Source organism: Phaethon lepturus, unplaced genomic scaffold (genome assembly GCF_000687285.1).
Source record: "Phaethon lepturus isolate BGI_N335 unplaced genomic scaffold, ASM68728v1 scaffold11827, whole genome shotgun sequence".
In the NCBI taxonomy this organism is placed as follows: Eukaryota; Metazoa; Chordata; class Aves; order Phaethontiformes; family Phaethontidae; genus Phaethon; species Phaethon lepturus.
In genome coordinates this window covers 74,117-101,588 of record NW_010554093.1, presented here as the reverse complement: position 1 = coordinate 101,588, position 27,472 = coordinate 74,117, and the positions used below count along the sequence as shown (strand labels likewise).

Sequence of the window (27,472 nt, the reverse complement as noted above, 5' to 3'; positions counted from 1 at the left end):
CTCGAACCGGCTGGGGTGTGAATCGGGGGAAAGGAAACCAGCTTTGGGTGACAGCGTGTCACTGACTGGTACCGCTGCCTTCAGCCTGCTCATCCGCTGTTAGAGCTGCCGTTGCAACACTCATAAGACAAGACCAGAGCAGTTCATACGTTAAAAGATGAGATGAAGTTTGTGTTCTACCTCCTGTCAAAAGCTTTTAGGACTCGGTGAATGCACTGAAAAGTGGCATTTTAAATTTCAGTTTACTAAACCTTCTTCAAAGACCAGAAAAGGTTCAGTCCATTGAATCTTTCATTGTGACACCTACGATTTCCCCGGCCCTGCTAAGTAAAGCAGTGCGTGTGGTGTGCAGTGTCACAGCTAGCCTGGGTTTTTTCTGCAGTGTCTGTGCTGTGCGGACACTCCCGAGCTGTAGTAACCACCTGCTGGCAGCTTGTGCTCTGTAAGTTGCATTGGATACTTCGTGAAATACGTGTGGAAATGTGAGGTGTACGATGCCCGCCACGAGGTGAGCTTCTAGCCTGTCTCCTGCCTGCTGTGAGCACAGGTGGTGGATGGCTGCCCTGGCCTACAGCCTCTCAAAGAGTTGAGGGAAATCTCAGCTCCAGTGCCTCCCTAGCAGAGGCACACCAGGCAGGTATATTGGTGAATTTTACTGACACTGCTGATACATTCTCCTCCTCATCATCTCTGAGGCATACTACCTGTCTTGTTTATAATCATATTTCATGGCAGGAAACGAGTTACAATGCACAAACCGTCATGGATATGATGGGTCGAAATACGCAAGTTGTCAGTAACCAGTTCCTCGGTAGCATGCGTTATAGATCGCAACCTTCAGAGACAATGAATTTGTAGGTTTTATCTGGGCTTGTTATATATAACCATTAATAATGTACATTGTTGATTAAGATCTAAATTATTGTCTTAAACCACAATATAGGAGCTTATTTCATGTGTCCTAGAGGTAGCATATTGCATAAATAGTCTGAGGTGCTGGCAGTGAAGCAGACCAGATCAGGCTTTGTCAAAATCAGACTGAGTGCGCTGTTCATTAGCAGCATGAGTATCCTCTTACTTATTCTGAAGCTCAGTGAAGTTACTCAAAGCAAGCATGTGACAGCAGTCACATTTGCTATTTGACCAATGAATATTCAGACCACAACCTCTCTGATATTACTTAATCATGTTTCAGATTCTCGATTGTCTTTTAAAATGCGGTTGATATCACTATTACTGTTTGTATGTGCAGAACATACATGTAAAATAACACGTAATTTGCTGCTGCTAGATACAGAAGATGGCAGTATTGTGCATTTTACAACTGATTTTACAACCATTGACACCCGTGACAGTTTTGGAAAAACACAACCAAATGGGTTTCATAAATCTTATTTCATTAAGGAATTACAATTATAACTTTTCATCCTCCTTTCAACAGAGTAAGTGCTGTAACAACCACCTTCCTTTAAACTATTTATAAGTCAAAATGGAGAAATTCAATCATTTCTTTCATCAGTTGCCACATTTCATTATGGCATTTTCCCAATATACTTGGGGAAAGAACTCCCTTAAGCTTATATATTTGAGTAGTGAAAAGGAGGATCTCTCTATGAGAAAACACAAAATGCATTAGCTATCGCAGATGCTCATAATGATTCTGGAAAAAGCTGTCCTGCCTCTTTGAAATAGGAATACAATAATTGCATTTTTCTCCATTTTGCTTATATTCATTCATTTACACATGTAACAGCAGCTTGATATTCAAGTGCAGGCGCAGAATTCAATACAATTTAATTGATAACAGTTTCAGAAGGAAACAAAGATGGCCATTCCAGGTTGGCAAGAGACATTCACATATCCAAAGTAATGTAGCATTCTGGTCAGTAATTATTAGCCCTTACACTGAGATTATAGACCACAGGCCTTTTCAAGTGTAGTGTGTTTTTGTGGAAACCTTCAAGAAGTTTGTGGAACTCGCTCTTCCATGTTTCCTAAAGAAAAATATGCCTGCACAGTATGGTACTATGTGAACCCACCATGGGGAAGTCGATACCAGGTGCACTGATTATGCTTCACAGAATAGCACAGAACAGAGAAGCTTTTCTCATCCAACCTGAAGTTACATACCATATTCCATTACAAATCTCTGCATGTCTTGTAAGATCTACCCACAGAACTACGCTTGCGGAGAAGATCAGATCTAAGCAAGAGTACAGGTGCTCCATTTAGCACACATTTGCACTTCATTTCCACGTGGTTCTTCTGGTTTCCATTTCTCTCATATTTCCTACCAGCATGGACTGACCATAAGCGGGTAAGAAGTGTTCACTCTGTGGTATGCCCAAGCCCTGTGGGTTAAAAAAGAAAGATACATTTTGTGAGCATACAGATGATTTAACAGTTGTCCTCATCAAAATTTTTGCCATATGCTTCAGTAGAAGAGCAGTGCCTTTCCTCATGGAATTGTACAGCTTTTATTTTCCTGCCTGAAGAAAATGAATATAGGAGAATGCATGGGAAATGTCAGTAAAACAGAAAATTTGAGAAAACTCAGAAAATACTCAAAAGATGCTGATTAGGAGACATTTGGGAAGTGTTGGTTTGTGATGAGGAGAGGTCAGTTTCCATCGACGCTGTAGATTGTACTATAAACTTAATAGTGAAGTGGTGGCACTAGCATCATCCTTCCCCTCTGCGCTGGAAGTTGCTGTTTGTTTGTTTTCGGTGATGGCCCCATTGTGGGCGGCGATCCTCAGTGCTTTCCACTGCAAAGTGCACGTTTCAAGGCAATATATGTGAACTCTAGCGAGCGCATCCTTCCCCTGCCTGCTGCCGAATGCCTGCGCTGCTCTCTCAAGGGGTAAACAATTTCTCACATACTGTCTACTTCTGTGAGGACTGATAAACCACTCCGTGACAATGTAAGTCACTTTTGCATCATTACATTGATGACAGCGGTTATGTTCACACCCTGTTCTCCCCAATGTTACTGGGAAATACTCCCATTTAATGAGACTTAGGATGGACCTGTATCAGCTAGCCTAGTCTATTGCATGATACTGACATTCACCTAGATCCTAGTCCCAACGACTTCTGAAGTCTGCAGCAGACGTGCAGCGTTCATGGTTTTCACAGCACCCAGGGTACTGCAAGGCACCATGTACGATTAGACCTGCAGTTCTCCAGGTACATTTCCATGAGTGACTCATGCTGACAGTAGCACATTGACTCTTTCCTCATAAGAGTTGAACACAACTATTTAAGCCTAAAGATTAACTTCCTCAGAGTTTGAAACTGTTAATTTGTCAAATTTGAAAACTGAGGTTAAGTTTGGCCATAGCTGTTAATTAACTTAAATGATAGCTATCAATTTTTTACTTTCCTGGGATTTTCCATTTCAAAGACATTGAAAGAAGCAGAAAAGTACATTGCTAATCACATCGAGAACATGGAAGGGTTTTGTTTGTTTTACCAAGTCATATGCTCTCTTGAAATTTCAGATTTGTTTGGAAGTCCAAATTATGGTATACTGTTAAGTATATATGTACAGATAATATATGAACTTCTAGAGGTCCCAAGCAATGAAAAAAATTATAGGGGTACTGCTATTTTCAATCATACAGACAAATCCATTTAGTACGAGAAGAGAAGTAGTTTTTTGCACTAGTTCAATGATATTTCTAGCATGCAGATTGTGTATGAGATTCTGCATGGCTATGACCTGTAACTCAACAGTAGTTAGGAAAAACAAAGTTACTATAAAAGAGGAACTATTTAAAAATCTAATACCTCACAAAGTACTGAGTTAAAAATATATCTTGCACATATGCATGTAGATTGTCATTTGTTCAAGTAAACTGATGCCTGACTGATTAATTGGTGGCAAACAAGCGCAGACATGCTTGAACAGTGCTACGTATCTCGCCAAAATGGGGTAAAAGAGGCTGGACAGAAAGTTATCCATGCATGTAGATTTATTACAGAGATATGAAGTGTCAAAACGTCTGCCTTTTTAGATTATGCTGATATACTCCATTTGTAACCTGAAAAGTTACAGTGCTTTTTAAGACAGTATTTAAAAATGTAATTGATTTGAAGAAAAGTTAGCTTTCTGCTAACATCTGGTCTAGGCTTGCTTGTCCACCTGGCTTATTTAAAAATCGTGCCGGCTTTGGCAAAAAATTTGCAGATGTGCAGCTATCGGTTGCTTATGTGCAGTGCTCTGTGCATATACAGCCGGATAAGCCGCATGGGCAGTCAGCTGGATGCACCTGGCATGCGTCCAAGTTGCTGTGCACGTATATATCAACGGCGTGGTGCTCTCCCTGTGAGCTCTGAGCTGGGGTGTTTATCACACTGCTGCTTCTCCTGGCCTCCTCCCCTCTCTGCTGGAAAAAATCATTTGTCTTGCTTGCTGGCCAGCAAGACAAATCGGGGAAAATCAGCCATCCTGGCTGGAAGTCAGCAGCCCTGATCAGGGAATCCAGTCATGTCCTCTGAGGTTGTTCCTGTGGGGCATCGTGTGCCTTTGATGTACTTTGACACCGGCTCCATGTGATTCTGAGGGATTTTGAGCTGATTTACAGTGGTTTACAGCGGGGAGAGGTGGCGATGCTGCGTATTGATGCTCAGTTTCATTTGCCTTCTGGCAGCAGGGAAGCAATACTTGGCTTTTCCACTCTGTTCCTATGTTCCCCAGTCTTTTCCCCAAAGGTACAACAAAGTTCAAATGCCTGTTATTGAAGCAGTGCACATGAATTTAGCATGAAACTGATAACATTCACGTTTCAAAGTTACAAATTTTACAGAAAATTGATAGTCTTTCATACATCCGTACATATTTTAGTGCACTCCTTTTGATGCGTGTACATACAGCGTGTTAATTTAAGCCATCATTAGAAATGAATACATCACTTTTTTATTTTCGTAGGCATAGATCGCATGTCTAGGCAGATAATAGTATCCAATAGTTTTGTACTCAGAGCTGGTTGCCTAGTGAGAGTAAACAGATGCCCAGGAATCAGCTTGTTTTAATGACTTTTAAAGACGGGATATCAAGTCCTTTGACAGTGGCTTCTAAAAATAAGGTTAAATTAGTGAAACATTAAGTTCTCCATTACCTGATATTCCAAGTATTCTTACAATGCTTGTTGTTTCCATAAGTTCAGTCCCACAGTTAAGTAAAATTTTCTCACTGGTAGTCATTCTTGTGAAGGTCTTTGGGTTTGCAGTCTCAAAACACACTTCTCAGTGCTAAAGGACCAACTGAAAGCAATTTTGAAACAATCTTCAATTTAGGAACTAATCATTAATCAGAGTGGCTACAGGAGTACAGCAGCAGAGTGGAATAAAATAATCCTGTCTTGCTGCCCAGATTGCAAAAACTCTTCAAGTACATGCGATACATTTCAGTTTCTGAATTCCTTTCTGCATTTATTTCTTTGTCTTGGTAAACTTCTGGCTAATAGTGTAGAGTGCATCATTAAAATATTAACATATACGTGTGTGTATATGTACAGACAGCGTGTCATGTCTACAAACCAAAATACGTCCTTATTCAACATGCTTCCCATGAAGTCCTTTTATTGCACCTCTTCTTACTCTGGTTGCTACTGTAACGATCCTCCAACAGCAAGAAAGTAGTTCTCCACCTTTATAACACTTTTTTTTTGTGCAAAGCAATGCCTCAGATGTGATGTTTTTGGTGTGGAACGAGGTGTTTGCTCTGCCAGGCTCAGGCTCAGGTTCCAGAGCCAGGACATGGGTGAGCGTGGGGGGACACGGCACAGGGGCCACCGCCTCAGCCCTTCAGAAGTGCTGTGAGTTCAAAGGCAAATGAGGGGCAATTCTGGACCTCTTTTTTGAGGGGACAGGGCTTCTGTGTTCCTCACACTTTTCTTTTGGAGGGATGAAAAGGGTGCCCTTTTCATAAAGTCTTTCTTTATCCACAAGGGCCCTCTGTGGGGCCAGCCAGCTTCCCAAGGAAGCGGATGGTGGCTTCCTTTGGGATCTGGTGGCAGCTGAGCTTCCAATGCACCTGCTGTGGGTAACAGCACGGCGTCCTGCCACTGCAGTCGCCGGCTGCTCTGCTGCGACGTCCTTCAGACGTCTTGTATGCCTTTCAGACATCACTTCTCGGGGGGAAAAAAAGGTTGGCCTGGAGCACTGTGTGAAGTTTTGTATTGTTCTAAAAGGAAGAAGGAAAATTAAAAACTTGTTATAGCCTTTTTTTTTACTACAGAGAAAGGTAGTAAATAGCTAACAGAAGACAGTTGTTTCTAGTGCCTGTTTTAGCTAAAATAACGGGGGTTAATTATTAAACCTTTTACTTGGTTGCTCACTTATGCTGCTGATGCTTTAATCCTGGGTCACAGAAAGTTTAAGAGTGCTTTACAGGGGAGACTCACTTCTTTTTGCCTCAACCTTTCCACGCTGACGGGATGTTACGGGTTTTGCTGCTTACTCTCTCTCTAGTTGCCATTGCTCATGCTGAGCTCTGCAAGCCAGGTAAGTTTTAGAGCTGATTCCCACCCTTCCCCAGGTAAATGTAGTTATGAGTTTATGCCTACAAAGCTGTCAGCTTCTCAGATTTTTATTTGAACTGGTTGTCTCCAGTTTGAAGATTGAAACGCTGAGCATTTGCTTCTTTTATGAGTTTGCAAATCAAGTACAGATGTTGATCTCACTTACTTTAAAGAGGTCATGGTAAACCTCACTGAGACTCTAGGTCTGTGGAATTTTTCATGCTAGTGACTGCTGTTCTCCTAACCAGGTGATCTGTTAAGAGACATTTAGAAGCTCTGATTTGTGAAATAATGAGAGAAGTAAATGATTTAAAATCCTATTTTGGCTGACTATCGATATACGTTTTCTTTTTTCTCTTTGTGTCAGATGCACAGAATGCTTTCAAAGTACGGCTTAGTATCAAAACAGCTTTGGGAGATAATGCAGTAAGTATCTTCACATATTCTTCCTAACTGAATATCTGCCAAAACAGAAGCAATATACTGGAAGACTTCTGAAGGCACCACAAGCAATTTGTTCTGAAGTGTTAATTGTAACAGCTTGCTCAAGTCATGATCCAGGCATCAATTTCTTGACATTTGACTAGCCCACTCCTTAAACTGGCTTCCTTTAAGAGAAATGTAAAGCTTTTTTTTTCCACAAAGATAATTTTCAGTCAAAGATTTTTTTTTTCCCCTAGAACAACAGTAGAGATGTTACACTTTATGCTTGAGAGGTGCTGCATAACTCTATGTATTTTGAGAAAAGCACTTCTGCTGAGCGTGCTAATTGTAAAATCAAGCATGTCTGGGAAGAGAAGCATGAGCAGATTTTCCGGTCTTTATGAAATGGAACTTTATGTCAGGCTTTCAGACAAGCATAATCTGTAGAGATCATTTGAGCTTAGCAATTTCCTACTAATGTAGGGCTCTGGATAGTGGCCTTTCTTCTCTGCCTGTGGTACACAGGCTGGTCTCATGAGGACTGAAATTCAAGGAGGGCTCAATTCAAGTCCTTGGGTTTAATGTAGAGCAATGAGGCTCTGTGATACATAAGAGATTGGGACGTTAGATGACCAAATGGTCCTTCCTCATCTAAAGCGCTATGAAGTATGGCAGAGCCCAGTACTCTGTTTGCAGTTTTGAATGCTTAGAGCAAATCTGCAGCGTGTTACAGGGCTCAGCATAAAATTAGATATGAAATGCCTTGGATGGTCATCTCCACTCGAAGTCTGGTGTCTGATTATGTTAGGAGCCCTGGGAACCAAAAAGCAGTAAGTTACGTGTTATAATAGATTGGAGGTATGAGAATCCCCCTATGACCATAGAAGCCGTTCTAAAATTATCCTGAAATATCAGGTAATTTAAACTAACATTAGCAGGGACCTAATTCCTGGTAATTTCATATATACCAGACAAACGGGGAAGAAATATTCAAGATAGATGCTAAAGTACTTGTGGAAATTCATATTTAAGTCAATTCTCTTGGGTGAGAGACTTTAATTAAACAGTAGTGCAAGCCTGGTTTGTTTAAAAATTTATTAAAAATAGTGTAATCCTATTGCTAAAAATATGTCAAAATCATTATTGAAGCTTCTCTTGATGATAACTGCTAATATTTTGATTTAATCTTGGTTCAAAATAGTAGCAAATAATGAAAATTGCAGTTCCCAGTGATGGTCTTTCTTAGTCTTTTTACTTCTCCAACTATAGTAAAATGAGGGGGTTTTGTTTGATCATTTGTGATTTTTTTTATTTTTAATCCAGAAAGGGCATGATGAGAATCATTAATCTTAAAGGCACTTTATAATACAAGAAAAAAGCAATAACTGAGGAGTCTGTTGGTTTTTGTAGATAGATAGCAGGTTTTTTTGTATAACAAAGTGTGTGAAAGCCCTAAGAACGGGATAATCTAAAGCAGTGTTTTAGAACAACAACATGATGAAAGTGGTATGATGCCATACAAAATTACCCACAAATAATGAACAACTTATTAAGTGCACAGGTGGTAGTTCCTTTTCATAGCCATTGCAATCTTCTCTGGAAATGACTGAAATTGAAAACTGAAAATATTATCAAACTGAAATGCATTTTGGTTGAAGAATTTGGGACACTTTACTTTTTTATTTTATTTATTTATTTTAGCAAAGAAAAACATAATACTGTCGTCGTATCACACAGCCAATACTGTCACAGTAGGACACAGCCAGCTTAGAATATCTTGATATGATGCTGTGCTGCTGAATTCTGTTTCATTCATTTCCAAGTTACTTCAAGCTAGATGATAACAGAAAACCCTGATACTGTGGGCATTTTGCTCTAGGACTGGCAGGATGACTCTAATGCACGTTCAGGGGCATAGGAAATAGGTTAGTGTAGTTTTCCACATGGTTTGGTGCATACCATCCACTTTATGTGAGGCTGATAAAGACAGGACACCATTTTTTGATTTGTTCACAAGGAAGGCTGTACTTTGAGGCAGGGAGTGCCATTTAGTGTATTTATATCGTTCTTATCACAATGGAGCTGGAAAGAGCAGCTAAGGTACAGTAAGTATTTAGCTGTTATCATTTCATTTGCAAATAATGGGTGTACTTGACAGAGACATTATTTGCTAGCCGGTGGGAGGAAACATGGTGTCTGTAGGCCTAAATGGAAGGAAGGTGATTTATGAGTCTCTCTGAAGATAGTGTTAACTTTATGAGTGGCTTCTGGAGTAGCTGCTAGTCACTAGTTGCTTCCTACTCATGGAGTTAGCAGAGTGGTAGAGAGTTAATTCAAAAGGGCCAGAGACAACTAGGGAGGGAGGAGAAGTGATGTGCACTGAGAAGTCGATGTGACTTTCTGTCACCACTCATTTTAACTATAAGAGTCAAACACCACCTTAGAGGCTGGAGCCAGGTGAAGTAGAAGGTGCACTTCCCTTCTGGCTCATGTATTCAAGCAGTTTCCGGGGTAGAGGATGAAGGGGAGAAAGACTGATGTGCACCTGCTGTTGGCACCAGATGGGACCCAGAAGTGTGTTTGTGTGCCGGTAGCCACACTGCAGTCTGAATGGCTGTCTAGTTAGAAGACAGAACCACTCAGGAGGGAAGGGACCTTGGAAGGTCCCTAGTCCCCGGCTGCTCAAAGCCAGGTGAAATCAGATCAGGTCACTCAGGGCAATCTTGTAGTATTATAATCGTGTTCTACTAGCTTAAATTTTGTCTTCCTTAGAGTGCTAGTACAGCATTTCACCCCATCAATAACCTACACTCATCATCTTTTACCTCCTCTTTCTCAGCTGGCACTTAAGACTGGCTTTCACAGTCAGCTGTGTCTAATTCTGTTCCTCCTTAACATATAAAGAATGGCAAGTGCAACTGAGCCAGGGTCTTTGTGTTGTTCCTTTTCAGAGCAAAGACAGTTCTGATACCATCATGTGAGATTTCATTGATAACAGTTACCTTATGTTCATAGTGTGTGGTTGCAAATGATATTTAATACATTTCCTCTACAGCAGCACAAAATGTGCATCAATAGCTGCTCTTCATAGGAACATAAGAACAGGAGCAACATGCTCAGTCAGCAGCTGCACTCCAGGCCTTTGCAATTGGAGGATGAAGATGAAACTGAAAAAGCCCCAGAGTGGAATGATTCAGGTTTCTTTGCATCTGTCCCTCCAACTGGAGGAACCTCATGGTTAGAAACTGGCTTCTGGCAATTTGTGCCTGCTTGTCCTGAGTTCATACATTTTACTAGCTTAAAGATATTCTTGCCGTACTTTTCCTCCTCATTATGTTGCCTCCCCCCTGAATATTCCTGCATGCAGTCATGTACAGAGGTTCTTCTTCATATGGAGCCCACAGCCATCTCCATCTCCTCTACCTCCCTTCTGATCACTGATTTCTTGGGGCTTCTTGCCCTTATGCCCAGAAAGTTGTCTGCAGCATCTTCTCCTTACTGATTTCTGCTGAGCTTTCTCTGCCCGTCTGCTCCCCCATTTCTTGCAGCTTTCTGTTTATTCTGTCTTTTTAAAAGTGCTTACTCTTTCAGCTGCGGCTGGAGTTCCTCACTAAATTATTTTCCCTGTTTTGAGATCCCCTTTTTGTTACTCTGACTTGAATCTCTAGGCTACTGCATTATTTATGAAAACTGAATAGTTGGTAGTGATGAATTGTGCATACATACATGTACTGCACTAAACATAAACATATCAAATACATGTACTTGGTAGTGCTGCATTTTATTTGTGTCCATGTAAGCATGAAAGGGAGTGTGCTTCATCATTATCCATTTTGAAGACGATTTGTTAGATATCTCTACAGCTGGTTTAATCCACTGGATAACAAATGATTTTTTTCTGTCCTTTTGGACCTGTTTACAAAGACTGCAGATGACATGTAGGGATTCAGCCAATAGCACCACACATAGAGAAAGGAAGATCTTCCCTTTTAGTGCTGCAAATTGTGCTCCATGGTTTAAATACAGATGTCTTTAAAATGACAATAAATAGTTTTATGGCTCTCATCTATATTAATTCCTATACTACATTATCTCTTTTAGTACTAGTCAGTCATTACTGTCACGTCTTCATCAGTTCAGTAGGATCAAAATACAGGCTTTTATAATTTCTTTTCAAAGAGTCTCTCTTTTTTTTTCCCCCCAGTTTAAGTTCCCAGACTGACATGTGTTATCACAAGTATGCTTACACCGCCCTTCATTCACAAGGGAAGAGTGATGAGTCAGAACCCGGATTCTCAGCAATGCATGTGGATTTTAATGCTACTAAAGTTGTCTGTTGCTCAGCTTTGTTGTCCCTGTCCTACTGCATCTCAGAGAGCCCATTTCACAACTCATGATTTGCCTATGGATGATAAATATGATCAAGATGACTTTCTGCCCTTTAAATGACTGCCTCCTTCCCTGCTTGGGTTCCCAGTCCATAAGATGTCAGAGCAAAATGAGGGCTGGTGCCTGGAAGTTGGATTCCTTCTTTCTGTGGAGAGGTTGCAGCTCCATGCATCCAAAATCTGAATTTAAAAACAAGAATTAAGATTTGGCATTTTCAATGTTGTTTACGGCTTTTTGATGTTCATTGCTGTTTTTTGATTGTGTTATAAAGGCCCATGAAAAAGTAGGTCCAATTTGTCAACAGGCTTAAGCATCCACACCGCTGAGTTTCTGGTTTGGATGATTACACTGCAGATTTTTTCAATGCTGAAAGTTAAAGATTAGGTTTGTGTTCTGATTGACTGAAGAAAGCTGCCTCTAACCTCCATTAATATCATTCCAAGAAACTATTAATCTTTGTAATCTACTGAAAGGGGAAATTCAGTCAGTATGCCTGAATCATGGCTCTTGTTATAAAAATGTAATAGGTGCAGTTCTTTACAGGTCATTAGAATTGCATATGTGAATGAAAGCCCAGGGGAACTTACTGAAACTATCTATCTCAGAAAACTGAAATTATGAAAGCATGATTTTTCATCAAGATAACAGAGAACAGTTTTTGGAGCCTGTATTTTATTCTTACTGAAGTAGTAAGGATGCTATTTTCTTTTTTTGTCTCACGTGTGATGTAGTAATTTGTACTATAGTTGAGTCTGTCTTTCTTGTTGCAAGGATGGTGTGCAGCAATAAAACCATCATCTCATTTTATATCCTGGTGTCCTGACATCCAACTCCCAGAGACTACCTTCAACATTAGCTTTTTTTTTATTTTGGGGCAGAGCCAAATGGTATTCGAGAGTGGATTTAAACCTTCTACTTTAACAGGGTTTATCCAGCAAAAGAGACAAGGCCATGGGTGCAGCTGTGTGGGGAGAGTTCTAGTAATATGCCTAGTCTTTGGTACAAGAAACTTTACATCTCCAGTTTGGTCAGCTTTTGGAAACATTCAATTAATTCAGGTTTTGGAAACATTCTTTGCACTTTATATTGTGCTTTATAACAGCCAGTAGAAAAAGTCCTTTGTGCACACAAAATAATGTGCAGGTATATTTTTTTCATAGCACAACCAGAAACTTTGTTCATTTTCTTGATCGATATAGCATTTTAAGTTCAGTGACTCTTTTTCCTCTCTGTAGTGCCAGCACTGGTGCTGAAACTGATTCTTTTCCATCTTCCTTTACAGTATGCCTGGGATGCTAATGAAGAGTACCTCTTCAAAGCAATGGTGGCTTTTGCAATGAGAAGATATTCCAGCAAGAGCACAACTCAGTAAGCATCTACTCTGCTTTGCCTTATACATATTAACAATGCTGCATGTAGTGGCCCATTCTCTGCTCTACCTAACTGTAGAAAATATTATATACAGCTTCTAAAAACAGACTGTTTCGGTATATTTCTTTGACACCCAGATAATGTTAAACATCACACTCAGTCTGTCTTAAGTGATGTTCAATCTTTGGACCAGTATCCCTGTTGATGTGAAATGACACAGCTGTGGATCTCAGTGGGATTGTGCCAATTCACTTGAGCAGAATCTGGCAGTAAGGCATGAAACCTTCTGGAGACCGTACTGGGAGGAGACGAAGGGACACATTGGCAAGGTCAAAAAATGCAGTACAGATCCTTGAAAAAGCATCTTTGGGGCATGTTTTCTTAGAGCACAGCTTCAGCAATATGGAAGATGGATAGCTATGCTAGTGCTGTGTTCTGCTGGGGGGATATCTATCCTGAATATTGCAGCGGTTGAGTTAGTTACCTAATATCAAGAAGTTTCAGATGTTGCCGTTCAGCCATAAATCAGCCTTTAATTGGTTTTGGGATTAAATCTCCCCTGAGGTATTGAATATTCTTCTCAGGCTTCTGATCCTTGCTACTTAAGAAATTAGATACAAGATTAGACAGACCATTTAGCAACTGTATTTTCAGTGTGTTCTTATCTTTCTTAAACAAGAAACCTTGTAAGTGTATTTTTAGAGGCCTATTATTTTTTAATTGTTTTTCAATGTTAAAGTAAAGATTTATGGTTCTGGTAGGCTAATAAGTAGAATGTTCTCAATTTACTTTCAAAAAAAAAACCTGCTTCAGGCTGTCATTGCATCAGATGAAGCATATTCCACATTTGCAAAGATATTCGTTAACTTTAGTCACATGATGATTATTGTGGCTGCCACACTTTCTCTTAAATAGAAGGTACTTTCCCCTCCCATGTAACAGAAGTGTTTAGTTCCTTTTTGTTTCATTTTTATTCCTCAGAATTTGCCTCCTTTGAGCAAGAGAGCCATTACACCAAGCTTAACAGAAACTGCCAAGTATGCTACTGCACATAATTAAAATGACTCTTAGAAAAAATGAGTTCAAGATGCAAGCTAATTAAAGGTGATTATGCAGGACTTTTTCTCAGGTTTTCAAATTAGCCGAGTTTTCATCCAGTATCTGATCCATAAAGATTTGCTTTTGTATACTTATTTTAGTCCCAGGTCCTTCTTTTAAATTATTCTCTTCCTTCAAAGTCACGGTGCTTTCACATGGCAAAACACCTGTGTCAGAAGCCAGTGATTTTTTTCCTCTTCAAGCGCCATAGCTCTCTGCAGACTCAACTAATACTAGAAAGCTTGGTGCAAGAATGGGAAAAAATCAAGCTGGTATGAAAGGATTTAAAGTTTTAATGGAAGTTATCTCTATCCACTCTGGGAAATCACAGAATTTATGCTCACTTAACTCAGTTTCCTATCAAGACAATTTTTCCTATGGAAAAATATGACAATGTCAGTGTTACTCCAGTTTGGAGGTGGGGTTGCACACATGAATAATTTCCTGCTACTATGTTTGTCAAAGGAGAAGTCAGTATAATATTTGGAAACAGCTAGGTGTGGGCATCTTTACCTCTTTTTAAGATGGTATAGGACTTCCTCGTGGGGTATAACGTGTTGAGGTGTACCTTGGAGGTGTAACTGATAATTATCCTAGGAATTCTAGATACCTTTGGGGTCATGTGTAGACAGCAATCAGCCAAAGTACAGCTCTGCAGCAGTGAGATCTGGTACGACTTGATAGGCAACAGGCTGAGGAGTTTCCTATCTGTAGATCTCTCCCAAATCTCAAGGGACCTCAGAGTCCCCCTTCTGTGATGGAGAGCTAGATGAACCCCCCAATACACCCGAAATAACCTGCCTGTTACATGGGAGCAGGAAAGCTATGAAAGCCTCCATCCTGTTAGAAGTCCTGGAAATAATGCATGCCTTTCCCCACCCTCATGGCTGGCAGCTGGAAGCAACTGGGTAGAGCCACTCAGTTGGGTGTGGTCCATCTCCATCTCCTCTGCAACAGGTATGGAGGTGTGGGAGCACTCAGCATCCCAGAGGGTACAGCAGCATGCCGTGCGCACCGGAGCGGCACTCTTGCATAGCTGGTAAGGATAGTGGCGGGGGCTCGCAGTGTGGTGAAGAGGGAGGCAGAAGCAAGAGCTTGTGGCAAATAAATTACATTACATTACAGGAGCTTTTACACATAAATGCCAACAGATTTTCTTTGGGAGCTGTAAAAGATCAGTGACCAATTATTCTGTTGTAAAAAAACATACAAATTGCTTGTGACTGCATTCTGGTAGCATCTACATTTACCCAAATTTTGCACCTGGTTAATTAAAGATTTTTGGCAAAATAAAGTCTTATGAAAAATTCACCAGTATTTTACGTAACCAAATATTGGTTCTGTCATAAATTCTGCACAGGGCCATAACCAGGATGTGACAAACCTCCCCTTTAACATCCCGTTAATTTCTGACACATCAACAGCTCTGCAGTAACTCACAGCCACAACTAACTCCCACATGAGACCAAATGCCATTAACTTCAGCAAGCTGGACCAGGCCCCAAATAATTTGACTGGTGGATCAGCATAACCATTGTTGCAGTCTGTCCCATCATTTTTGAGATTCAGCGTCACCTTTTGTTAGGCTTCTGAAGCTGGATAAAAGCCAGCCTGTGATGACAAACATTTGAATGTGCCGCTGGAAACAGCAGTTGATGCTGTTGTTGCACTTGTGTAACCACTGAGTGACTCAACACAGAATGGACAGGATTTCACATTACATCTCAAGTTCTCTAAAGTTAATTTCTAAACTAAAATTTAATAAATCATGGAGCTGTGTTTAATGTTTGAAAGGCTTGTTGAATTTTCAAGTTTGTGTGAAACAGAAGACAGACACAATCCATGAAATTACTCAGTAATTACTAATACAGATAAAAGAAATACTTCTTTTTCAGTGGAGAAATAAAAATCCTTTATTTCCTGCTCTATATATGGCCTTTCAATTCATCCTCAGTACATACATTTATGAACTACGTAAGCCAACCTTTGATTTCTCAGTGTTAAAAAATGATTGACCATGGTCTGTGTTAGTAAACCTGGTTTCTCTAATCTGTGACTCATTTGAAATAATATGCATCTCTTTTGCGCCTGAGATTAGTTAATCTTTAGGGCAGAAAGAATGTCATGACATTTACTTTCATTCAGGTAACAGAATCATGGTTCTCCCATGAGCTAATGGCCACTGTAGTCCTCCAGTTCCCTTTGAGTCTCTGGCAGCTCTTTCTTGTCCCTAAACAATCCTTTAAGTCTCCATGAGGAACAATGATGCTGTTTCAGGCCAAGGAACCGTCAAGGTTTCCTGCCCTCTACTCACTGGTGTTCACTTGCATATATTAAAAGAAATGCAAATTTTGACTTTTGCCATGATGTCCTAAGGCCAGGACCAGGATCTTGTCATTTTGACAATAACAGCCTTCTAATCCCCATAACAAAAGTCCCACTTTCTCAGGAAGAAAAAGGTGTCCACATATTTTTTTACAAATGCACTTAATTAGCATAGTGCACGAAGAAATCGGGTTTCTGAAATCTAAACAAGTGTAAAGGTACAGTTTTTTAATGCTTATGCATGCTGTGAATCAAACCGACGTACAAGTAGCACAGGACAAAAAGGTGTACCTGCTGCAAAGAAATTGCATTGGTTCTTGTTGAACCAGTCTGTTTTGGTGTTTACTCAATCCCCTTTGAACTCCTCGTGAGCAGTATTATTCTCTTTGGAGCCTGGAAGGATTTACAGCATTCAGATTCCACTGATGAAAAAGTGGCAGTGAAGCCAGATTTTGGACACTTACAATCGAGCAAGGATTTTAGACACAACAGAGAGCAGAAAGGAGGCAAAATTTATATATCCTAGTGTGAGCTTTGCTGCCCAACTCATTTAATACTGTTTGTTCTAGAGAAAGAGAAATTCTGCCCAAAATGATGACTGACTGCCCTATCTCAAGCTGAAAGCCCTTGCCACTGTAGGGAAGACCCCATGTTGAAGAGTCTCTCTGAGTCTTTGAACAAGAATGAGAAAGTCAGGGTGTTCTGCCAGTGTTTGTCCACCAAATTAATCTTTCTCTTTGGGGATCGAACTTTCTGCTCTCACCCCATTTTGAAAATATCTGTAGGGCAACATGAACCCAGATTTTCTACCTGGACCAGTTTTTGGTTGCACCACAGAAATTCCAGCTTTAAGAACTGCAGTAGCATGAAGATTTAGGTCCTATTGTTATAAATTCTCCTCATTGAAAAATTCCTCTGCAGATATAATTTTAGATGTTCTGTGAAGTCAGCAAGAATTTGTCAGCCACCAGCCAAAAGTAGACTCTTTTTCCCCCTCCTCGTGTAAATTTTGTGCTTTGCTTTTGTTTTGGGAGGAATAAATCTGCTTTCATCTTCTGACTGTTGCCAGCAAACTGATGTGAACATCTTTTCAAATTCCGAAGGACGGCTTTCCTCTTTTATCCATAAACTTTCTCTGTATTTGCAAAATTGACATTGTTTCAGAGAGGTACAAGTGGGTATTTCAGCTCTGCAAAGTCACTGCTTTCCATTTTATTGTGTATCTCTATGGACTATATAACTTCTCTGTAATTGAAAGATTGATTGCGCTACCCAAGCCACCCAAAACACCACCCAAAAAAGCTTTCAGCAGTAACTAAAATGTTCCTGCAAAATAAGGAACTCCTGTGATCAATCCAATGCCTGTCCTGCCTTAAAAGCAAACTCGTTCTTGTGGGGATGGAGTCTACACATTCATCGGCAATTTTGGCTCCCTTGTGTTCTGTCCTACCTCGTATTTCCTACTCCTCAGGCCACTGCAGAGGTCATTTAATTAAATTTGTAATTAGCCAGCAGATGGCACTGCAAAACAAGAGCCCTGTGGCAGGGGAGCTTGCTGGCAGCTGGGGATTTGTCCCCAGAAAGAGCAGAGGTTAGAAAGCAAATGTTGAAACTTGCTTTTTGATGACAGGCAGGCCAATTTTTAAAGCCAATTATACCAGTTAGTAATGAGCATTACAGACATCACTGTAAAGAGGAGCTGTGTTTTTCTTCGCTGGCTCACCTCAGGGTTTCCTTCTCCAGAAGAGCAGTTAGTATCTGAAGTCTCCCAAGTGGTGTCTGTCAAGACAGGGCAGCTGTGTTGTGCCTGTGGCCAAGTAGACTTCGTGCAAAAGTGATCCAAGTCCAGGCTGCTCTTTGGAAATAAAATGATCCTAATTCGTGGAACTGGACTTTCAGAATATCTGTTTGCTGCTTGGACATGGCCAACAAATCTGGATCCTGAGCCAAATTCTTTGGGTTATTTATTAATGGTATAGAACTATTTTTTTTTTCCATTTTTATCTCTCTAGCTATCTGTCATTGAATTCCTAAAGACTTTGGCTCTCCTTTGATGGTACATACTATGTTCCTTGCTATGCTGTAATAAATGCCACCTTATACAATTTTACACAAGTTTGGCTGGTTTGTTTCTTAGTTGTGTGAATAAACAAGGAACAGGTAGAAGAATATAAGGGCACCATCTATCCTCAGTCACTATTATGATACTAATGTGTTAGCCTTCACTGCTTTTGTTTAAATACTGACGATGATGTCATTCCATGAGGTTTTTCTAATGATAGTTCCACCATTTACTAGTATTAGTGGTAGAAAACAAATTTCTAAGAATCTGAAAAAAGATATTTAGAAGAGATTTTGCACAGTTTTTACATAGTATGCCATGAGAAACTGCGTGCCTGTGCCCTTCCACTATTAACTTCACATGAAGCTGAGCAATCTTCTTTTAAAAGAGAGAAGTTAAATATTTGTCACAGTATAAGCTAAAGGCTCTTCCCTCCAACAAATGTATCCTGTAGAAGGACTGCAGTCACTTAAAAATCATGTGGGGAATCTCCCATGCCTGATTCCTTTGGTATTAGCTATCAAAACCAAAACTCTTAGTTCACCAAGGTATTTGCCCCATTTTATGGCCTTTGTCACAGTCCTGATGATTAAGATGCAAATAAGTTTTTTTCCATTTGATTATGCTAAATGTATGTCCAAGATGATGCAAGTTTGTAATAGATTCAGAAGTTTGAACACTCAAGTTTGGTTTCAATAAGCTTAATTTTTTTTATCAGATTGGGAAATAGAATATGTTGTGAGTGATATTTCTTCCTTGAGCTTTAACTGTTAACTTTATTAAAAGTAAGAATTTTTCCCCCTTTAGATGAAAGCAATATTTTAATAAAATCTAAAATTATTTCAATAATTCCTTCTGTGCTTCTTTAATGATGATTTTTGTTATAACTATTTGCAGAATTTCCAATGTGCTGCTCTGCAATGTGACGGATCGGGTGTCATTTTGGTTTGTGGTCACAGATTCTTCCAAAAATGTGACAACTGTTCCTGAAAGTGAGGTAGAGGCAGCCATCAGGTACAGTCACTGCTTCTGCAACCTTTTTTTCCCTGCTGACTGAAGGTGCTTTTTCTCTCTGGGCCTTGTGTAAATGAGCACTCTGCCTCTTTAAGGATGAACTAATCCAAGTAGTTAAAACTTGGATTAAAGTTGGAACCAAGGGGTCAGTACTCTTTCATGCATGTGAGATTAGAAGGATTTTTTAACAGTCTCACAGAACGCAAAGCATGTGAGCCTTAGGATTATAACTTTAGGAGGAGTCGTTCTTAATTCTGGAGCCTCAGAAGAAATTTAGTCCCTTTTTAGAGCCCTACCTGTAATTTGCTGTCCGGTGTGTGGCACATACACTGCTCTCATCCAGCTGCTGCATTTCCCAGCGGGAGAGCCTTCTCCCTCAGATGACGGAATTGACACACTTTCTGGGTGGGATTCATATCATTTAACTTTTGTTGCATGCCATATGCACTTCTGCACCTGGACTAATGACCATAGGCTCCCTTTCAGTGCTTCTCAAGTACAGTTCACTGGACTTAATTTAGAAGTCAGTTTTCACGTGAGAAGAGCTCGTGTGAACTCTGCATGAGCAGAGCTGGCTGTGTCCCAGCTTGGCTTAAACAGCCTTAGACTCGCATTCTTTTCATACCAGCTCTTCTAGAATGCCAGTCAATATCGTAGCTGAGCGTTGCTTGTACAAAGTATTATGTGGTACAAATCAGTTTGCTTTCTACTAAATATCACGTACTGTAGCCAATAAAAGCAAGACTGTAGACTGAAGAGGGAAAAAGAAAAAATGGGTAATCTGACTTCAGTGGTCTACCAAACCTACATAAGGGGTTTATAGGGATGGCTCCCACAGGCAGCATAACTCACATACGTTTCTCAAGCACGGAGTGGAAAACAGACCACTTTGTTTTTAGGCATTCTGTACTTTGTCTTGAAAATGCATGTTATTGCTATGGAGGTATAATGCCTAATTCCTGATGAATGAGTATGCGTTCTTTTGGAAAAATTAACTTTTAAGCTTATGAGCAGATTAAACTATTTCCTGCAGAGACACCAAACAATAGCTTCATAGCATGAGTGGAGGAAGCAGATTATTTATTCACTGAAACTCTCTGTAAGAGTGCTGGAATGCAGGGGTTTTGCATTTCTGTTATTCTTTGATACATTCAGTAGCATAAGCTGATTTATTTAAGTCTCTTATGTGCCCTGTTTGCCACAGAAAATGGATGCTATTATAGTATGTTTGTTTCTTAACTGTTGTCTGTCATCCGATAAAGAATATGCTATTTATGAAAAGTTTTAATTCCTCCCTAACTTAGAAACAAGAAATAAAACAGTCTATGAAACTACAATACTTTTTATTCAATTGCTTCTGATTGCAGTCTTCCATACTAAACCATTATTCTAATTCTTCAGACTACAGTAGCACATAAGGACACTACCCATGGACCAGAATTTTATTGTATGAGATTCTGTACGAAGTAAGAATAAAGAAGAAGATAAACCTTCTCAGAGCTCTGCATGAGACCCAAGATTTTGCGTGAATATACACAAGCTATTTATGCATATACGATAGGAAATGTACCTGTAGTTGCCTGCATGTGTTTCAGCACACAATTCTGTAACTCCAGTCATTAGATGAGGGTGAACAATGCTTATTTCAGCTGTTCACAATGATTCTTTCATATCAATAAGGATGAAAATCTTCTCTAAATCAAAGACGGCTTACCCTATAATGAGGCTTATAACATGCCATGGCTTTCAGTCCTCTCCAGGAATGCTAGCTTTTCGTTAAGGCTAAGAATTTCCTCTTTAAGGGACAGTCAAACATTATGATTTCCAAGAAAAGAAATTTGCAAAACCTTACCTGTATTTCCCATATATGTGTTTGTAGGAAATACTTGCTCTGTGGTCAATAAATTGAATTCTGTACAAGAAAGGGCTGCTGTAAGTCATACAACTGCATTCAAAAAGAATCTCTCAAGACCAATCTATGTAATATGTTTTCTCAAAAATTTTTAACAGTGTGGAAAAGCTAATGAAAGATACTGCTAAATCCTCTTACGGCTGCTTAGATTCAGATCCACAAATACCTGCAAATGCTTAGAAGTAGTGAATGTGGATGAAGATATCTGTTAAAGGGTAGCAGTTGTACTACTCTTATGAAAAAGCATATTTCTCAGACTTAACAGTTTCTCATAATGGAAAGAATGTGCAAAGTACAAATCCCTTTAGGGAAGAAGGGCATGCTGGCAATAGGGGTGGATTCTTCTGGACCAAATTGTATCCTGTGCCTCATGGACCTAAGAAAATATACAGCAGCAAGAGCAGATGTACCAGCCCATAACATGCAGGATGGTTTAGTTTGAGGAACCAAGGGGCACTGATAAGTAAATCCTCTGAATATTGCAGGGTAGATCTGCTACTCCCATGATAATCTTGAATGCTGCATGAGCAAGATGACAGAGCCACCCTTACAGATTACAACCTGCTATGTCTTCAGCACATGGTCCAAACCAGAAATAAATAATAATGCCGTACTTCAGGTCTCATCTGTATTTCCCAGTTTTTCAGATAAATACGTATGAAAGCCTGGTGTTCAAAACCCTGTAAGTGCGTGGGTGTCTGTGGATTACTGACAAGGTCTATGTTAAAGTGAAGATCTGTGTAATCTTACCAACATCATGCTGGATCAACTCCAGCCCTGCCAGGCTTGCAGCACATACATGAAAATTCCTGTTTTTTCTTCTATCTTTTTAACTTATAAAATATACCTTTATAAAGAGTTCTGATGTTCTTTGTGTTTTTATGAAGGATGAACCGGAACAGAATCAACAGTGCCTTCCTACTGAGTGACAAAACACTGCAGTTCCTGAAGATAACCTCAACCTTATCACCTCCTGTTGAACCCTCCACACCTGTCTGGCTTATTGTATTTGGTGTTGTTCTTTGTCTCATTGTGGCTGGAATTGTTTTCCTCATTGTTGCAGGGATTCAGCAACGCAAGAAGTAAGCAGCTTAGCTTGTCTTCTGCTTTAACTGAATACTGGCAAGTGATCTGGGCTGTTTTTGCCCAGATCTGATTGCTTTTGCTCTGAAAAGATTAGCCTCAGTGAAATTATAGCTGTGCCCCCCATCCCTGGTAAAGATAACCCATGTGTCCTTTTCGGAGGAAAGGGGTTAGAATTTTTAACTGTGAAGTATAGATGCCTTAGTAATGCTGAGGTGTAATGAGGGAATAGGGAGTATAAGAACATGATCCTGGAGGCCACCTAACTAGAGAGGAAAACTTTACAAAGACATTTGCTGTCATTCTTCTCAAGATTTAGTGTGCCACATGTGAGCCACCTCCCACAGACTGCCCAAATAGCTACCAACAGGGAGAAGACTGGCAGTGACTGTGCCCCTTCCAGGGCAGTAGTGTCAAAAGCTGTCAGGGCTAAAAAAACAATTTGCTGCTGCAGTTTGAGAAGCCTCAGTAGAGGACACAATAATGATTAATGTATGGCTGAAGAGGGCCTGTTCAATGGAACGGTGCATGGTCTCACCTACCATTCATGACCTGATGAGTCCAAAATACCCAGCCCTTCACAGGTTCATGACCAGATCTCCCCATGAGCCTAGGTGTTTGCTGTTTGGCAGTAATGTAGGAAAGACTCCCTCTTTTTCTCTCAGTTTCTTCCCTGTGGTGGCACTGGTGAACAAGAGGAGGCTATTCATGCTTCCGTAGTGTGAGCACGTTGGAGCAAGGCAGAGATTAGGTGGAGTTTTGGTCCTGCCATCTCTGTTGGGTCAGAGTTGGGCATAAGAAATAGAAATTTCTCAGCTGAGCTGAGATTCTGCCATAGGAGTTCAGCTTCTGCCATGCTTTAAGCTGCCATGGAGGTTAGGTTAACAGAAAATTATGACTTCATCAACAGAGTCATACAGGAACAGCAGCAGAACTGAAAAAGGGTAAATTTCTGCTGACAAACTAGATAATGTTAAAATTATTGACTCTATGGTGGACTGCACCCCCAAATATATCAGAACAAGAGATACATCTATGAAAAGTGATGTGTTGCAGAGGCTTTTCCTTTCTGCCTCCTTATCACCTTGATGAACAACGTTAAAAGACCTCAGAAAAACAACACCTATTGTAACGGATAAGTGCTTCTCATAGAGAACCCTTAGCAGTGTAGTCAGAATCCCTTCAGTTATATTTTGCATTCAGAAGAGTTGAATGAATTTGCAAAACCCTATTCTGTTTTCAAAAGAACAAAATTCAACAAATCGTAGATGAGAGATGCTGTTGAGGAAAGAGCCTGGGCAAGTACTGAGGATCTGTGGATAGTTTAAGCCCTGTCACAAGCTTCCATGTGGTATGGGCTGAGTTATTTCATCCCCTGAACCTAGGCAACCTCTTCTGTAAAAGTGGAGAATAATGTTGCTACCTGAAGCCCATATGTGCCCTCTGTGTAGTATCATGGCTCTGTGTGTCTATATAGTGCCTAAGCTAAAGGGGGTTTTTGAACATTTCAAATACATGTGGTATAAATAATTATGCTAAAAAACTATGATTTTTCTAGCTGAAATAATAATTTGTGCTTCATATTAGGCTGAAAGATGGCATTTCCCCCCTTCTATTTTCAAAATAACTCAGCTGGGCTTGAGCAGTTCCCCTCAATATGGTATAAACTAAATGCTCTTATTGTCGTACTACCAGTAATACGGCTTGTTGCTGCCTCCCTACGGTCACTTGGTATCCTCTCTGTCTCATGCTCTTGTCCTTTTAGTTATGCTCCTTTTTACTTCTGTTCCTCTACTCTGCCTTTTACGTATAATCTCTCCTCAGAGCAGATTCATCCGTGATTGAACTCTAATCCTCCTTTCACATCAATAGCATCTGCAAGCGGGGGCGAGGGAGTGAGAGAGGGTGAACCAAGCATATATTTCTTCCATCTACTGTTGCAAAGCCTGTAGAGGTAAAAGGGATGGTCTGGGCTATTTGGCTTCTCAAAAGAAGAGCCAAACATCAGAGAAGAGAATTTCGGAAGTGCTCATCTCTTTTTCAGGCACCAAAGTATGTGACCAGGTTGTCAAAGACTTCAGCATGCCCAGTAATGAATCTTCTTGGAAACCTGTCCAGAGCTGACATAATGGCAGCTTTATTGCCTAGTAAGCTGTGGTGGAAATCTGGCCCCAAGGAGGGTGTTGACGGCTCATAAATCTGGCATTTTGTCTTTATAGGCCTTTAAAGTACCAGTTAAATACCTTGGTTCAGATAAGCCCCAAAGCACGTGCTTTAGCCTGTTTGTACTCAGGGTGGTAGGGAAGCACATGATCAGCCTATAATGGAGTTTAAGTAATGGGTTAGACCCGTGTCATTTCTTGAACTGAAAGATTTTCCTAATTAGGTCTTCACTGTGCTTCACTGCCAACATATAACATTCCAAGCCGCAGCTGCCTGAAGCCTGAAGAGCTCCAGGTGATTGTAGCCCTTGACTCTACAGTGAGCTGGATCAGACACAGTGACTCCCAGCCTTATGTTTGTTCTCCTGTCATTGCAGCAATAGGACACCTCCCTCTCTGATAATAGATATGGCACATACCCAGGGCAGGACCATACTCTACTGGCTGTGCTGAACTAGACTGAAGTCTACCCCTACCCCACAAAATCCCATCTGCAGCAGAGGCCATAAATGTTTGCTTTGGGAAGAGTGAAAGCAGAGTAAGCACACACAGTTGTTTCCCTCCATTACTCCGACAGTATCTAACCTCTAGCTGGGTGCCTTCCTGAGCTGGATTTGGTCTTCGTGTATTGGGTAACCCACAATGTTTTCTCTTCCCTTAACTTGTTGAGTCTCTCCTTGGACTCATAGAAATTTTTAGCTTCTCTGAATTCCTATGGCAGTGAGTTCCACACATCTCCTACTCCTCTCATTTCTTTTGAACCTGCTTCTTAGTATCTTCTTTTATGTTCTGCCCCCACAGTTTTTGTATTAAAGAGCACTCCTTTTACCAGTGTAAGAGCAGATTCAGCAGCCAGAGGTCAGAGGGTTCCACTACTACCCACCATGTTTATTTTTTAGCAAGTCTATAATGCCAAGGATCTCCCAAAGGCAAATAAAATTTTATTATTGTTAATATCGCTGTTATTAGCAGTTGCACTAAGTCAGGTTGTTATGATTGTCCTGAGTCAGATTGTTACAGTACATGTTGCGGGATAGGAAGAAGCAGTGGAGCTGACCTTTGAGTTTCTTATCCTCTGAAATCGCTGATGCTGCAGGCTATAAAGTACAGCAGGTTTTTCGACTATGAACAAGTAGATCTCAAGGTCAGAATAAATCTGGAGTTAAAGGAACACCATGACATGTTGACTGATATTTCTGTATTACATCTTCTTGTGGTTGTATTTTTAGATAATTTTATTCAGCAACTATTTTAATATGCTTTTGGTGAGAACTGGAGCCTGGAAAACTGAAAACCATGCAATTGTTTGATCTAGAAAACAAAAGCATAAAATACTGGGTAGGAAGGTGGCTGTTAATGAAGAAAAAAAATACAGGTTTGCAACATTAGGAGTACCTAACTTCTGGAGAAGGTCATCAAGGAGTGTGAGGGCACTGAAGTCTCCATATTTGGATGCTATAATCTAAAGCTGATCTGTTTCTAAAAAGTATGTTATAATTGTCCACATCATGGGGTGAAATCTATGACATACATAACAGGGTCAAACTAGATGTTTAGTGCAGTTCTTCCTGATGTAAAGCAAAATCATATTTAGAGATTTTTTCCATTTTTGTTTTGCACCAGCTTTTCCTTCTGCACCTTTCAGTCATTTTACAGAATAAGAAGGTGAAGTAATATTTATAACATACTTACAACATCTTTACTCTAGGTTTTCTGATTCCCAATCCTGACCTCAGACCATTAAACCAGGGCTTCCAATCTGTGGGCCTCCCACCTTCTGTGGTATATTTACAACAGCAAAGAGGTGCACCAGATTATGCTTTTCAGAACATAACCTACAATAAACTTCTGACTAAATGTGCAGTTTTCTGTTTGTGGAATCATGGTGGAGTGCTGCAGGTCGACAGAATAAGATGATTTTATCTTTCTTGTTTTTAGAAAGAATAAAGAATCAACAGAGAGAGAAAATTTAGAAGAGAAAGGCGAAGTGACAGTAACAATAGAAAATGGGATTCCTTGCGAAGCGCTGGATTTAAAAGCAGGCCACATTAATGGAGTCTTTGCAGCAGATGATGAACGGTTCACGTCCTTATGAAATGCTGCCATTGCTCTCTGGTGGTTTTTTGAAAGACTCCTGTGCCTACCTTATCTCGTCACTGCTCCTGAATATCAAACCTGAAGACAAGAAAAATGTCCTTTCACTTAATTTCCCTTGAGAAGAACCTTTTGCTGATAAGACATATACTCGAACCTCCATTGCAAAGCTTTCGTTCATGAGCAAAGCAAATGAGAAGACCTCAAATGATATCCATTAAAGATTTCTGGAAGATGTGTGGCAGAACAGGGTTAAAGCCTGCCTTGTGTCAGGCATTTAATTTTTAATGATTATTTAAATATGTCTGTTGCTTGTTTTTCCCTGATATAAATGTGAAACTGCATTATTCCTGAATGTCACTGGGGAGATCATCTATCACTGTCAATTCTTGCTGGGCTTTCTTTCAAGCCATATGCAAAAGTTCCTCTGTAAAATGGCTTCTGTTTGCTGATATGCAGTATGCCTTTGGATGGAATAGTGATCAGTGCATGAAAGTTTTTATTTATGGAGAAAAAAAGCAAGCTTTCACAGCTTCTGTAAGAGCAGGTTAAAAAGCGGCTGGGTCACCTATAGCTTTAGAGCTAGCAAGGATCTGGTACTAAAGTGTTTTTCACTTAACAGTCAAAGTCACAGGTTATATGACCTGGAAATTAAAAGTTGCAAAAGTTTGAAATTTGTTGAAATTGAAAGTTGTAGCAAAGGGCAGATTTTCCAAAGGTGCAGTCTGTGGTTAGTGGCCCAGCACTCATTAAATCTATGAGGGCATTTTGCAGGTCTTTGAAAAAAATCTTCCCTACATTTTTTTGATAATAAAACTAGAGTAGATTTCCAAGACATAGCCAACCCAGGGTCAGATAAACCTTCATGTGACAGCTGGATAGCTTCTGAAAAGATTCAGTGCTTGAAACACCAGCTGCTGGGCTTGGTGCCCCTGACCCAGATGAGAACGTGTAGCTGGCGGTAAGTTGGCAAAGACCATTCAGACCTGTATTTCCTATTTGTGTGGCTGGG

General features: G+C 40.2%; 1 protein-coding gene across 1 annotated transcript; it reads left to right on the top strand.

The window, feature by feature from the left end:
- Positions 1-6,419: 6,419 nt before the first annotated feature.
- Positions 6,420-26,751, top strand: TMEM27 (transmembrane protein 27). The gene is made up of 6 exons (XM_010291718.1): positions 6,420-6,510; positions 6,895-6,953; positions 12,622-12,707; positions 19,093-19,209; positions 22,009-22,203; positions 26,305-26,751. Exons 1-6 carry the CDS (start codon positions 6,444-6,446, stop codon positions 26,459-26,461), a joined length of 681 nt encoding a protein of 226 aa, XP_010290020.1. The 5' UTR covers positions 6,420-6,443; the 3' UTR covers positions 26,462-26,751.
- Positions 26,752-27,472: the final 721 nt, after the last annotated feature.

Bases quoted from the DNA above. Each gene is read 5' to 3' on its own strand.
- TMEM27 (XM_010291718.1), top strand. From the start codon at position 6,444: ATGTTACGGGTTTTGCTGCTTACTCTCTCTCTAGTTGCCATTGCTCAT. The intron at 6,954-12,621 runs GTAAGTATCTTC...CTTCCTTTACAG, and splicing joins CAGCTTTGGGAGATAATGCA to TATGCCTGGGATGCTAATGA. The intron at 19,210-22,008 runs GTACAGTCACTG...GTTTTTATGAAG, and splicing joins GAGGTAGAGGCAGCCATCAG to GATGAACCGGAACAGAATCA.